The sequence below is a fragment of the Thermobia domestica genome, chromosome 3, assembly GCF_964235325.1.
Source record: "Thermobia domestica chromosome 3, izTheDome1.hap1.1, whole genome shotgun sequence".
NCBI classification, from domain to species: domain Eukaryota; kingdom Metazoa; phylum Arthropoda; class Insecta; order Zygentoma; family Lepismatidae; genus Thermobia; species Thermobia domestica.
The window spans coordinates 80,802,784-80,819,060 of NC_137456.1; the positions used below are offsets into that span (position 1 = coordinate 80,802,784).

The 16,277-nt window shown below is 34.9% G+C and overlaps 1 protein-coding gene across 3 annotated transcripts in view; it reads left to right on the forward strand.

Moving 5' to 3' along the window:
• The window catches only part of MICAL-like (protein), a 482,706-nt gene that overhangs the window by 370,783 nt on the left and 95,646 nt on the right, over positions 1-16,277 (forward strand). For all 3 annotated transcript variants that reach the window (XM_081751175.1, XM_081751177.1, XM_081751176.1), the window contains one exon: positions 9,938-10,122. In XM_081751175.1, coding sequence (XP_081607301.1) covers positions 9,938-10,122 — 185 coding nt within the window. The remainder of the gene's footprint in view (positions 1-9,937; positions 10,123-16,277) is intronic.

Here is a 16,277-nt window from a genome sequence, read left to right on the forward strand (position 1 = left end):
CAGCACCTCCGTAAACTTGGGAAGCAGCACCACATGTTGGGGTGATGGGTCCCACATGATTTAACTCCGGGCCAGAAAGCAACGCGAGCAGACACCTGTATTTCTTTGCTGTCTCGTCTGAGGAAGGAGCCATTTCTGGGCAGGGTGTTGACATGTGATGAGAAGTGAGCTCTGTAAGAAGCTTCACGGCGCCGTCGTCATTGGTTAGCATCCCATGAACCGATTCCAAAACAGCCGAAACCAGCACTGCACCAGAAGAAGGTCCTCGTGTGTGTTTGGGGTACCTCTCGCGGCATCGTGCATCGGGAACTGTTACGAGCTGGTCAGAGGATCAATGCAACTGTGTACTGTCAGCAATTGAGCCGTGTTCAAGAAAAACTCAAAACTCTGGAGTCAGCACTTCTGAATCTCAAATGAGTCTTACTGTTACAGGACAACGCAAAGCCCCAAGTGGCTAGGATGACTCGGGACACCATTCTGCGCCTTGGATGAGAAACAATATTGTATCCTCCATGCTTCTCGGACATGCACCGTCTGATTGTCACCCGTTCCATTCCTTGGATATTCCCCTTAGAGGACGCCAGTTCAAATCCCTTATAGAGGTGCAAAATGCACTTGATATCTTCTTCGCTTTACGATCCACCAAGTTCTACCGCGGTTGAATCCATGATTTTCCAAAACGTTGGCAGAAAGTTATCGATGCTGATTGTGACTATTTTTGATCTTCCAGGTACGTCTCAGGTGACATATCAATGTTCGAAGGTGGTGGGTGAAAAAGCGACAGAACTTTCTTGGTTACCTTTATAAAAGGGATGCAAGACTCCAAATCAACTAACCTTAGAATGAAGAAACCAATTTGACTGTAATTATCTTCGACATAAACAAAACAACGTTCTGTATGTTTCGCGTTTCCTCGGAAGTCCTTGACTAAACAGCATGGATGCGGTATGTTCTTTGGCTAGCTACTGTACAAAGTAGTTCAATATATCCATGCTATTTCGGGCAACATTTTTTCTAGATTAAGTATCATAATTGTCATAATTTTATCGGTAAATGTGTGTAGTTTATTTTCCTGTTTTAACATATTTGAATCTGTTCACATTTCTTTCGATATGCCACTAAACCTTTTACGATACTGAATAATATAAACCTGTTTTAAGTGTTTTTATTTATAAAACCTGAAAAATTCCCATAAGGTGAATGACATGAACACTTTTGCCATATGTTCGTGTAAAGTGGCTTTGGAGATGTACAGAAGCCCTGTGAGATGAAATAACATGCACTTTCCGAATGTTCCTCCAGAATGTCCTCTGGGGTCTTCTCTAGTGTAAAGGAACGTGAAGTCAATCACGCTATCATCTACGAGGTCACTCCATCGCGGAAGAAGCATCTCTGTTAAGAAACACACATAAAAAAAAAAAAAAGGAATATTTACTAACACTGAGAATAAGACCAGTATCACGCAATCAATATATGCGCATATGCACTTCGGTGCGTGAATTGTACGTGTGCACTGGATAAAGTATAAAAGATCCTTCACTTTTGGAGTAATTAACCGTTTTATTTTGTTTTTATTCGAAGAGTAAATTTACTGGATCCAGTCAGAAATTATATATATAGACTTTGTTTTAAGATACCTTCTCATTTTAACTGACCATATGATTACACTTTTTCTTGCTTTCTCTTCTTCACTTTTAAAAATCTTTTTAGAGGGTTTGGTTAAATACATCCAATACTATTTCGAGCATATGTCAAGGGGGTTGAAGCTCTGTTCTCCGTGAGAAATCGAGAGGTTCATATATTTTGGTGTATCACCTCATATTACTAAAATTCTTTTGTCTCCATTCGAGAGTTCACAGATATGTCGAAGGTGGGTTTGGGTTTTATTACATTCTAAGAAATACGCATTTTAATTATTTGATACCTTTATTCTTAAGGGGTCAGGCTACTAAATATTTTTCAAAAGCTAACAATTTTTCTTTTGCCAATTTTTATAAATGAAAAGAGATAATGAAACGTAACTTACCTCAATAATAGATAATGTTATTCTACACCGGAAAATACGAATCGGAAGAATTTTCAGTGTTGCCATCCACATAAATTACAGTGTGACCAGAATTTGAATTACCCAAATATCTAGGTTAAGGTAACGACTAGAAAAACGAACTCAACGGTAATTGATGACTTATCATGCAGACTGTGTTCCTTCTTAACTACTTTTTAAATAGTATTTGCATTTATTCTGTAATAACATACAAACGTTATTCCAAAATAATTTGTTACAAAATAAATACAAATATTTAGTATATTGATAACTCAATGTCGGTAAAAATGATCGGTGTCTGCAATCTGAGAGAAGTTTACAGAACTTTATTACTATTAATTAGTTCGTAAGTGCAATTTCTGGTTAAAATGCCCTTTTCCTATATTTTAATATATGTATGAAGTGGGTCACTTCACCTGACGTAAGGTTCCAGATGTACAGAGGATTGGACAATTTATTTGTCACATAATCGTATTACTGTATGCCGTTTAAATATATTTAGTTCATGAAACTTCAGAGCTATTTTGGCGTCTGTTCTTTTAAAAAAGAGATTATCTTTTTTTTTGACCTGCGAAATAGTTTCTTTTTCTTAAATGTTTAATCATGCGGTGTCACTGGGTTAATTTTAAATGCAAGCAATACTCATAATTGAATAATTATTACGATTCCTTGTAGATGTTCTTTGAATTTATATTATTAATATAAAATAGTTGATCACTATGTTAAGAACTGAATGTTTTCAGGCAGTCACAATTTTTTTCCACTATATGCTTGTAAAAAAAAGAAAGAAAGAAAAGAAAAGGAAAAAGAAAGAAAAGAAATTTCTTGTTTGCATAGTCCATGAAGTAGTTTGCTGTTTTAATATAGAGAGCAGAATGACTGAGCTGTTTTACTAAGCCGATTTATGTTCGGTTTGTGACTAGAGCAAGGTTTCTCAGTTAGAAAGCTCGCAGCCAGTAAATGATGTGTGAGCGCTTTTAATTCGTCAAGCAATATCTAAAATGCTTAGCATTGTTATTTTTCGACCAACTATTCATCCGGAAAGAATGGCATTTCTTCGTGGTTGGCTGCGTGAACTAATATACCAACTAGCAAGATAACCGTGGAGTAAACCACAGACCTTGGATGGTTGTAACTCCCATTACTGTTTGATGTAAGAGAGAGAGAGGAAAGAAAGTTGTACCGCATTATTCTGGTAAATAAAGTTTAAAGCGTGTGTTATTATTGGAGTTGCCAACTTCTCAGCATTCAAATGAAAATACAGATGACATGTACAAATAGACGTAAAAGATTCGGGAACTTCCTTTTGATAGCTGAGAATTAATTAGTGGATCTAGCTACAGTTTAACTTGAAATTCGAACCAAACTCAGAGGTCCTATTCCATAATGATTTGCGTCTCCTTTTCTCCACGCACACTAGTTTTTGGTTGCGTGTTAAATAAATCGTCAAAGAAATCTTTCCATCTATTTAAGATGCTATCCATATCAGTGAGAACTGTACCGTCAGATTTCTTTAATATATAAGCACGAAGTTTATAGCCATTCTTAAATTCGCTGATCCCCTTATACATTTCCCGGATGTTTTTATTTTTACTATTATCTTCAAGTTCCTTAATTTTAGCTTTCAAAAAATTGCGTTTCTTTGTTCTAAAAGTTTTGGAAGTTTCCCGCATGATATCTGCGAAATTTTGTGTAGTTATTTCATTCGGATTTTGTAGCCAGTGTAATTTTGCCTGTTTTCTCTTCTCTGTTGCATTAATGCATTCCTGGTCGAAACATTCCTGCATTCCTACCTATTTCCGCGTGTCCCAATTTTTCTTTTGCTGAAATTTTAATGCTATCTCTAATTTCAATCCAGGTATCCTCAACACTAGTGCATTCCGAATCTTCTAAAGTCGAGAATCGATTCGAAACTTCAATCTGGTATTCCTCTCTTACCTGGCTCTCTTCTAATTTCTTTAAATTGAATTTCTCCGTTTTCGGACAATGAATATTACCTTCATTCAACGATAATCTCTCTCGTATTATCGCTGCTACCAGGTAGTGATCAGTGTCACAATCAGCCCCTCTAAACGACCGGACATCAATTATGCTAGATTGACGGCTTCTATCTACTAAAACGTAATCAATTTGATTATGTGTTTTTCCGTCTGGTGATGTCCAAGTGTATTTATGAACGTCTCGATGTGGGAATTTTGTACTCTTCAAACATATAAACCTAACATTTTAATATATAGACTATCTGAACCTGCGCTCTCTACACAGCGCATCATTTACATATGAGCATGAATCTCCTTGTTATTCCTCACATCTGTACATGTCCCTTTACAGCCACAAGTGAAAGACGTCTTGATAAAAATTGGCAAGAGATGCCATAAAGGGGAGATTTTATCGATTAGTATTTCAATATCTCGCACCGTTTGCAAGATTTGAGCCTACTTCCGGTTGGAGATTTAATTCGTGTATGATCGGTGTTTTCTTTCCTCTTGGATGGAGTATGTAATAAGCAAATACATTACACGCACAATTAATTATAATGTGAGTGATATATATGGTGTTCATTGGGCAAAACACTCCAAACAATAAAGATTCAGCTTAGAGTGGAGAAATGGTTATCCTTCGTTTTTCATTATCATTTGGCCATGAAACAAACGCCTGAGAGGTTTGTAACCCCTGTATACAATTATGTGGTGTTGGAATGTATAATGTGTAGGATATGATGCTTTAGTTTTTTTCTTTTTTAATTTCAACACTTCCAGTGTACCCATAAAAATGTAATAATGAAATAATGGCCATGTTTTTTAAATATTCAATTAAAACTGGACAATCTACACAAAATTTGCAATCGATCAGTGAAAACTCATTTTCTAGAGCCAGTAGTTTCCGAGATCTTATTGTCGAAAGGATTGGCCACAAACATATAAACGCCCACAAATGTATAATTTCAAAAACTCCAAAGATGGCGGCACAATTCATTTGCATTGATTTTGGAAAAGGATTATTAAAATACAAAGGCTTCGAACAATAATTTTAAAAAAATAAACTTTATATAAAAAAGGTCTACTTAAATATTTTTTTAAAAGTACATATAGTTTAAAATATTTGTTTCTGTTAAACGTGAAATCGCAAATAACCATAAATCAAAGGTTTGAAATCAACGGTTATCGGTTGGAGCTCAGGCGTTTTTGTTGCTATTGTAGCATTTTAATAGATAGATTGTAAATTATAATAAAGCAATCTTGCAGTTTTACGTCCCACGTTTAGCCCCTGCAGGCTAAAGAAGAGGTATTATTAATGAAATGGATAATTATGAAATAATTGTAGAATGAGTATGTGGGTTAAAACGTGAGAATCCCGAGGAAAGGCAAAGGACACGATGTTAAACACCACCAACTGACGTGGCCCGGGATCGAACCAGAAATCCCTCGCAGCAAGGGTGCCCACTCTATCACTAAGTCACCGTCTAAGAGTAAATACTGTAGTACATTTACTATACCTTAATTTGCGAAACCAGGGTAAAAGAAAAGTAAAACGTCCTCTTAAAAATGAACCTTCATAGGAATGAACAAGCACTTGAAAAAATTGATGTACCGTACTATCAAATTTAGTCACTGTTTGTGTTTTACAATGGTAGTTGAGGAAATTGTATCTGTTGAATTACTTTGTAAACCACTACTGAACATCATGAACTATACAGATGTGAATACGTTTCATAAGAAGCATGATTCTACAAGTTAAATTAGTTTAACCCGTGAAGAATTTCCACTTCAATCTTTTACTGCAAATCCGAAAAAATGTGAGGCTTGTTCTCTGTTTGTGGATGTTGACAATATATTACTCAATAGTTCTAATCAGCGAACTCCTACTTTTCGAAAAACCTGAAAATGTTGATTCTCAGAAACGAATAGTTGCTTTTTTTAAAAAAAAAAAAAATGAAATTGTTCTTAGTGACTAAATGCTTATGATTTCACGTACGGTAAGAGCGATACTGGTTGGATTCTCACGTGTGGTGGATCCCACATGTGATGGAAAGAAAACTAAGCAATTAAATCCCAGGATCAATTTTAATCAGGATATCACTCTTCCTTTGCCAACATATAAAAAGCAACTTTCTCAAAAAAGTATTTCTCATTCTTGAAAGGTAAATTTTCATCACTCGCATAAATCTAGAAATTCTTAATAGTGCATACAATTTAAGGATATTTGACTCCAGAGGAATCAAGTCAAATTAATGTTATTATATCAAGTTATAACTTATGGTTTTCCGCATTTGTATTGTTTCCTTGTGTTAAACAAACAGTGGTTAAATATAAGCAAGATGGCAACCTGTGTTGTGATCTTTATACATACCCTTCTATCCCGGTGATTAGTGTTTCTCAAAGATCCTTCTTAAGCGGGTAAGAACATCTCAAATGTCAACTTAAAAGATTTTTCCGGTCTATAGTTATCTGGTATCAAGCATTTTTCCTTGTTTCGCTAGCTGATCGTCGTGGTATTTAAAACGATAGTAGCTGTGTTATTGACTGCAATTATGGATTGGTTTCGGCAACTTTTTTTTTTCTTCAAATTCTTGTCTTCAATGCTGCGACCTTCACTGGAGAAGAAGGTCATAGTTTTATGCACCTCAGAGACTGAATGGTATTTACACACATTGATTTATTACATTGGTGCTAGAGTAGTTATTGAGTACTTAAAAAGGAACGCATATATGCCTTAATATAAAACACATAACTTTCTCGTCAGTTTAGACTTGAAAACAAAAAGTTTGTGAGCTTTGATAATCGTGTCAAAGACTGTAACTTTGGGAGAAGGTTATAAGTGCATACTTAGGGATACATTTTTTTTAAACACCTCTTACGGTTAAAGAAGCAGCGTCTCGTTTTTCGTGCGAGAGACTCGGGTTTCGACTCTTGGTGATAGTGCATGTAGTCTGGACCCCACGCCGTATTGTGAAGGCACACAGACCAGTACTAAAAATAAACTTTTTAAAAATAGTTTGCCAATGATAATGCTTTCTGACAGAGGCATAGTGGAATAGGTGCTGAACTTTAGAGATGTTGCACTGAGTGGATAACCTTCCAACTTAGACCAATTCGTAGTTACGTAATAAATCTCGAATAGCGCGTATGAACATGTTCGCAACTTTTGCGTCTTTGACATTCATTACAGTACGCAGCGACATGGTAATATAATGATAGATAGATAAATAACCTTTGTATATAACTGTGTATTTTTCATACTTTTATAGTACGAGGGCTCATTGGAAAGTTCGTGATCTCATTCACAAAATTAGAAAATATTTGGATAAGTTGTTATAATTTTTCACGTAATCCTCCTCGATCGAAATACATGTACGCCACCTCTTTGGTAACGCTTCTATACTACTTTTAAAAATGATTTCACGAGCCCTGCAAAATATCTCAGTACAACACTTTTCACCTCTGCATCGAAAGAAACTCGCTGACCCCAGAAAAAAGTTTTTATGACTTCCACGAACTTTACAATCTACCCTCGTATATATATCCGAGTAAATACTCCTGCATAATAATTCATTTATGAAACAATACTTTATATATAGTACCGAGTATATATACACAATAACAATATTAAATATTGCATTTTCTTACTAGGTTCCACTTAATCAATGTATAAATTCGACTTACGTAGAAGTATACGGAACGTGTTACTTACGTAAGCCGTGAGTTGCTGTAACTAAAACAAAGCACTCCCACGGATTGTGGGACGAGCGGTCGGTCACACTAAATACACATGATTCTGTTTCCACGTTAAGTCTAAAGAGTGAATCTTAAAAAGAAATTCACAAACTTTCGGTATATGCAATGCAGAAATGTTAAAACTCACATGAGCATTCACAGATGAAACATAATCTAACTACAAGCTAAAGTTCTTTTTGTTTTGGACAGTTTTCTTTAATTACAAAACTTCTCTGTTGTGAATAATTTCAAATACAATCAGTCGAAACAACCTAGATTGAATTCTCAATTGAAAGCTTTAATTTTTAACGTTTGTCTTACCACATGGTGTCTCAGATGATATAATTGAAAATGAAATCTTTGAATTTTACGTCCGACGATTATGCCGGTTAGGCTAAAGGAGACGGTGATGATGAATAATGAATGAAATGGTGGAATGAAGAAAGTGGGAGGAAACGGGAGAACCCCGAAGAAACCCACGCACACGGTCTTGGTCCACCACAAAGTTCACTTGGCGGGGGCTGGGATCGAACCCGGGACCCCAAACACCTGAGGTGAACGCTCTACCACTGAGCCACTGCGGCCCCAATGATATAATTGAGTTCATTTGTCCGTCTGCATATGAAATATATACGTGTATATTCAAGTCGAGGAATATGTGAAACCAATTGTGTTGTCTGTTTTGCAATAATACATACTCTAGTTTGCACTGTCTAAATGAAAGGGAAAATGCATGTGAGAACGGAACAACAGACATGAATATTTTGGTCTCATAAGAAAGTATAATTGTATGGCGCGTCTCATGTAAATTAGCTTCTAACGGGTACACGCAAATTTGTTAATGAGTGCATTGTTCTCGTAGTAGTGTGACGGCACACCGGTTGTCATATCCTGTCCTTGCTCTCCCCACCCCCTAACTTACGCAACATCTTCTCATGATGTCAGAGTGCATATGTATGTATAGGTATGTAAAAAAAAAAATGTTGAATGGACACTCATAACATCAGATATTTCATAATAAAAATGATATACCCACAGTAAAACTCAAAATATATTACACTACTGGATTTTCGCAATATCCTTTTCTCTTACAAGTATTGTGTGGATTATATCAGATCATACGTGGAACTAGTGATATTTTAGTATAATATCACAGCTATTTGTTACACTCTGTACTTACTCCAGGAGACTAATTTCGTAATATATGTGCGTAAACTAAAATATATTTCTACTGTCGCAATGAATGTGAACTTCAGGATACCGACTACTTTGGTGTCAGTTAAAGAAAGAAAGTATTAACTACAATAAAAATTGCTATATTTGATGGCCGTGCCCGGCCAAGTACGGGATCGACTCGGCAACAGAATATGTGTTCCACAGTTTTGCGCGCTTGGGAACTTCTGTTTGGTTAACAGACTGTGTTCAACTTGTTAAATGCTTTGTATTCGTACCTACAGATGATAAATTTAAACTCATATACTAGAGAGAAAAAGTTCAAAAAGATTTAGTGGGATGAATTCATATAAAGGGTTTAATATAGAATTTCTGGCGACCAGGTTTCTTTTAACATGACTGTACAATACTTATTTTTATGTGATAAATTATAAAAAATTACGTTGTAACATCGGGATAACGCGTGGAACGTACTGCACATAAGAAGAATTCATTTACAATATCACTATATTAAGAGACGTGGAAGCTTGAACCGAATGAGCTATTTCATATCAAAGGATCATTGCTTTCCAAACAATATTAAATCAATAATAGAAATACAGTACATAATTAAATCAATAAGTATAAATAGGTGAAGAAGGTACTTTCTTACCATATTTTCTACGGAGTAAATACTGTATATAAGCAACATTAAAGAATAGGGAGCGCTCCCTCCCATGAGCTTATAGTTATGTTGTTGCAACCGCTGCTTCCATAGACCACGGAATCTTACTACCTCTGTATTATTGATTTGATCACGATCTGCAGTTTAAGTATTGGGACAATTTATTGATCAGCAGAATTCTATCAAAATAGCGCCATTTTCATTTTGAAGTGGGAAACCTCCACCTGAAATGAAATTTTTAGACAAAAGCAATTTAAGTTGCATTGTCGATGTTAACGTAGTTGTGTACTTCAAGAAGCAGTGTAGAATGAAAAACAATATATTGTTCCTTTTACTTTGCAGAGACTTCGAAAGTCTAGATAAGGAGAATGTCCTTAGAAATAATGAGTTGGCGTTCAGGATAGCAGAGCATCATTTGGGAATTCCAGCTCTGCTGGACGCGGAGGACATGGTGGAGTATGCAGTCCCCGATAGATTATCTATTCTCACCTACCTCTCGCAGTTCTACCAAGTCTTTGCCACGCAAGGTAAGTTTATAATCATTTTTGATAGGTAGAAGATTCCAATAGTAATTGATTTCATGTATTGGGAAATGTTTTAAGTCGTATATTCACACCATTACATTGATAACACAAACAACTTATTCCTCATTGGTAAGCTATGCATTAGTAAATTGTGTATGTTATATCCACCAATAGGCCCTGAACTTCAACTTTACACACGTGTACTGTCCATGCGTAAAGCTGAATGAAAAATTGTGTACAGGTAGATACGTTACAGATGATGTGATTTCATTGCAGACCCCTTGTGAAGTTTTGGTCTCAAGTCGATCATGAATTTGGACAATATTAAAAGAATAGAACGTGCAATTTCAGTTTCACTCACACATGATGTTGAGAAACAAAGTATGATAATTTATGAAGTTGAGGACCAAAAACAGGTTTTAAGTTTTTTATTTTATTTTATTTTATTTTATTTTTTATTTTTAGCAATATGTGAAAGATTATCTCATTTACAAAATTTTTATTATATAAATTTGCGGAAGAAAAAAAATTAATCGTTCAGCTGCGCAGAAGTCTTGTAAAGTTGAGTTTTAAAGTTGAACGAGATTTCATGAGAATGGTTGTCTTAGGGTATATTGATTTGCATTGAATATGAAAAATAAATCGTAATTTTATAATCAGGATTTCCACCGACCTGGAAAATATTGAAATTTAGGGAATTCAGTTTTTCTCACTTTAAGTCCTGGAAAAGTCAGGGAATTTTAAGTGCAGGTTTTTACTTTTCAGAACCCACTTTCGTTTTTGCTTTTCCCAGCTGTTTGCTATGGAATATCTTATAAAATAAATTAGTTTATTTTGGAAACTTTTCTACCGACACATACGCTATATACGGATTTGTACATATATAGTAGATGATGAATCTCCTGGAAATTTGTAAGTCATGACCTGGAAAGCCTGGAAAAGTCAGGGAGTTCGTGCTCGCTAAATAAATGAGATACCTGAAAATATTGTTAACATTTAACAGGAAAAAAAAATCAACCTAAAATGAAACGTGTATCTATCGATATATCTTATTAAAGTAAGTGTAAAATCTCATGCACAGTTTTCTAGAAAATGCACAAAAATCTCTACTGATACTGAAGTATACCTTCATTATGACAGTAATGTGGCTAATGAGATTTAGCCAAAACCATGTTTGAAGAAATTGTGTATTTGTTTATTTATTTATTTATTTATTTACTATACATGTAGCAAAATATATTGTTAATTAGCATATTGTATCGACTGGTCTTTGTCTTTTCGTAAAGCTAAAGGTGCTCTCACTGTTTTTTACGCACAAATTAATTATGAATGATGATGATAAACCTAATTCTTGGACTAAAACCTTCAAGGGCTCAAACTGAAATCGGCGATATGAAGTAAGGGAATGTGTGATAGTATATCCCGAGTCCAATTGCCTTTGCTGTTGGTTTCTTGATTAGTGTTTAATACCCCCTTTGTTTCAGATAGCTTCCCAATCGTTTTCACGATGTTGGATTGAACGTCGTAGAGTCAACGCGTCTGAGTTCTCAAAATAGTCATCCATCAAAACATTCTTGCAGTTTGGTAGACCCAGTGCACTAAAATAACAGTATAACGAAATTTTCCCTTGGGAACCTACAAAATTAATTTTTATACTGAAATAAGTCAGTTCTCAAGAATCTGCTTGTTATTTACACCTACTTGAGATCCACATTACTTCAACCTGACTTTACAGACAAAAAAGTTGATTATTTATTACATGAGAGGGAAATTAGTATTTTATATATATCCAACTCTGTTCTGAATAAAGATATGAAAAAATGGAAAGTAAAGGAAGATAATTTAGGTGGTTTTCAATCTAAAATGGTGGAATTTATTCAATTCCAGCAGGTATTTGGACTACACATTGTTAAGGCATCCTATGTTAAATGAAAAGCAAGGTTGCCACATCAGAAGACTGTTTCCTAGGGCTCTTACCATACCAAGAATATAGCATTGTTCAGAAACTGATTTCAAGCACGGGCGTCTCTGGCGGGGGGGGGGGGGACGAGGGGGACGTGTCCCCCCAATATTTGAAGTACAATATATTCAATATTTTATTTCTAATTAATTTAATGGTAAATGTTTAGCAGAAAGGGTCCAGAAGTATGTAAAACATGCAAAATTAGCAGGAGAAATGGAAGATTCAAGTACTAGAGCTAACATAACCTAACCAAAACCTAACCTAAACTAGCCTAATAATAATAGAAATAAGCGAAATTCTATAATTTTTTTCGAAAATTATGCTGGATCCCTATACTAACATAAACTAACCAAACTTAATCTAATCTAAACTAAATTAAGTTAACCTGATGTGAACTGAAACTCTCGAAATTGGAACAATTTTTAGAAAGGATAGCTGGACCCTTTCTGCTAAATATTACCCAATTACTAACGACAGAATAACATATAAATAATAACATTTATTTGGAATATATTCAGGTTGTAAAATGATTATAACAGAGTTCTTAATATACCTCAGGGGGTCCATGAAGGTAAGCAGAAAGGTAACAAATGTAATCCAAGATAATAAACAGGGTGGGCTAGGTAGCAACATTTAAATAACTTGCTTTGATGTCCCCCCCCCCCAATTTTACATGCCATTGACGCCAGTGATTTCAAGTGTTCTAGGTTCCCGTCATATAACATTGTGTAAATTCCTCGTGTAATTTTCATGCCCTTTACGTTACAATAGTTCAGGCTGCAACAACAAAAAAGTCGTGTTCATTATTAATAATGTATTTAAAAAAGTGAATGAATTCATGAACTCTTACATAACATTGTAATTCCTTTACAAAAAAAAAATCAAGGTAGTAGATGGATACGTGACATCTTTTTCTTGAATGATTCTTTCCCGGTATCTTTTTCGTACAATCGACTTTCGGATGTCTAATACATGCTGCACGCTGTTGACATTAAATCTTCTCTTATTTTCTCGGAACGTACCGAAGATCAAATGCAGCCTGCGAAATTTACTTAGCTGATGTTGAGTAAATTGCAGGAGGCATTTCTGTAACTTTTCGATCTACCAAAATTAACAGGCACTATATACACTTTACGAACAAAAGACTGAAGAATGAACACGTAGTGCGAGAATAAGAGAGATGATGTGAATGAACAGAATGATTTGGCAGAGATATTAAATCGTCAAGTTCGTTGGTTGATTTTGCAAAGGCATAAATCTTATTTCAGGGAGTAATGCTTATCGATCGCATTGAAATCGCTGTCCTACTCGACCGTTATTGCACAGGTATGAAAAATGACTAGCATATCATCTGAATAAGATAATGTAATAAAGAAAAATATTGGTACAAAATCAAGATGAATTTCAGTAATAGAGTTCAATATAGGCCAAAAACGAAACTTTCATTCATGACATTGAAAATTTGAAATTTGTTAAAACGAAATGTTTTTAACATTCATTAAATAAGGGAAGGGAGAAAGGGTCTAAAAATTATTTTGCAATTCTGAACATGCTGTAAAGAATGCCAGTATAACGATATTTTACTGTATTGCTTCGATGATCTCACTAGGAACCGGTAAACCATTGCCTTTAAAAATCCAGTTTATTTTTAAACGTAGTCGACTCTTTGCAAGGTGTCGTCTGTTCGTTTTGTTTACATCAGTGGGAATCAACGAGGAACATTTAACAATTCGATGCGGAAATAAAATTACATCAACTGGTTATGCTACTTCTACTAGTTTCTTCTTACAAGAAGTAGTTGTAGGTTGCTGCCACTTGAAAATGATTAATTAACCTTTTTTATTGGGAATATTTACTACAGGCAATTTACATAGTGGATACCCGGAAGACAACAGATATTTAGATATTAGTAGTTTATTAGCAGCACAATTTCATTATCATGTAAGTGAAAGATTTTGCTCGTTATGATTGTTAATCTGCTGACGTATCATTGAAAATTATATATGGAAGGAAAATCAAGCCAATTTGTTAGTATTAAAACGGGGTGACCTAGATAAAGTTCTAATGCTGCAATGATAGTAAACAATGCACAAACACATATACAAAAAAAGAACCTTGATGCAGAGCGTTTTGTGTATGTGTATTATGTAGACCATTGTAGCTAAACCAGGCGCGAAATCAGAACAGAATCGTTCACAAGTACGCTTGCGGAATACGGAAACAGACCTGGTTACCTGCTAGCAAATTGTTAAAGGTAAGATATGAATCAAAAAAGGACTTTCACCGTAGTATTTTTTATGCCTTGCATAATCCCATCATTAACACTTTTGTATGTGCTTGCCGCCGTATGATTTGCGTGGGTTTGTGCATATATACATGTTGTTATTGATGACATGCAATTTTCCACTAGATTGAAACATAACGTCTTTGACGTTTGATAAACTGTGAGAAATTTTCTGATTAAATGTGAAAATTGTTTTAAAAGGAATATCACATAACAATACTTTATTACTTACTTAGTAATGCGTGCATTATCAGTTTGTGCTAGCAGGAAAAAGGAAATGCTTGTTGCATGCAAAACTATGCGGAAGATTCTGTTTAATCAATTGTTCCGTTCTTTCAAATTAAAATTATTGATGATAATGGTACAGTATTAATTTACCATTGTTCAAGTAACAGAGGCTGCAATTTAGGGAATAATTGACAATTTTCAGAATCATTATTAATGAATAACTGTCAAATGTATTTGAGATCATTGTTCAGTCCGAGATACTGCAGGGCAAAGTACAGTTAAAAATCTATATTAGTCTGCTTCACAGAAGGTATAATCTAAAATATCTTTACTCTTATTATTGCGAAATAAACAACACTAACAGGAAAGCTCCTGCTCATTTTTCATGGGTTCTTGATGAATCTCTTAACGGTCACTTAAAACATTATTTTATGAGGTAGGACAGACCATTTAACTACCATGTTAGTGTTGGGGTAAAATCAAAGCAATTGTTAGGCTCTGCATATATTTCTATATGTGTCCATATTTCTCCTTTTTTAGAATCGTCGAAATTTTCATTAAGTGTTTTGCTTTTGCTGTCAAATTTTACCCCTGACTCTACAACCTTCCAATACCGATAGAGTCTTCTTTTTATATAATAATACTGTCAGTCAGTTGTATCTTCTTCCATTTCTTTGCACTATTCTTCTGCATCATCCACGTATACCAAAATGTAATTTCTTAAATGCGATTCTAAGTAGTTTATTATTTTTTTCTTTTAACTACTGAATATTGCTCTCTCTCTCTCTCTCTCTTTTGTTTTTTCCTCGAACATTTCACCATCATCCCATTGCTTTTTCATTTCCCAACCCAATGTATGTCCATTCTTCTTCATATCTTAACTTTAAAGGCTTTTAGAACCCCGTTTTCTCAGTTTGTTGCCTATTATTCATCAATGTTCAGTCATTCTTTCTGCAAATTCAAAACTTTCCATGCATTACAATCCTCAATTATTCCTTCTGTTTTAATGGTCGTTTGTCAAATGTAGATTTTACTGTCCGTCGTTTTCCTTTCACCATACTTGGCACATCCCTAATAAGACAATTTACTTAAACAGTGTTTTTAGACAGTTTCCGTTTTTTTTTTTTTTAACGTAACTCCGATGTTTGAGTTTTTCGTTACCTTCTTCAACGATACCTCATGGTTTTATGATCCACCTAGCTAATTCTTCTCCACATTAACATTTCGAAAACCTAAAGGAAAAAGTAGGTTTTCGACTTGCTGTTTACAATTAATACAGTACACTGACAAAAAAATCATGTGGCATACGTAAAATCGTATGTCACATTTGTAAATCCTGTAGTTTTTGGACTTAATGTACAGCAAACGTATAACTGAAAACGTATGTTTTATAATACTTTCTGTATAAGTGCTCCATCTACACGTACATTCCGTATGAAACAATGTAGGCGGTCAGGATATCACATACAAGTGGACGTAGACGTATATAAGATATAGCTGACGAAGGTAACATACATATATGTATGTAATACCTATATAAGGGAGATTGTTAGATATCAGACATCCTGCAACGGCATGATGGCTAAGGGCAGTGCCTATGTACCATACGGATAACGTATGCTCTGTACTGATTTCTGTAGTAAACAAGAGGATTCCGTATATTTGTACAATGTACCGCTGTAC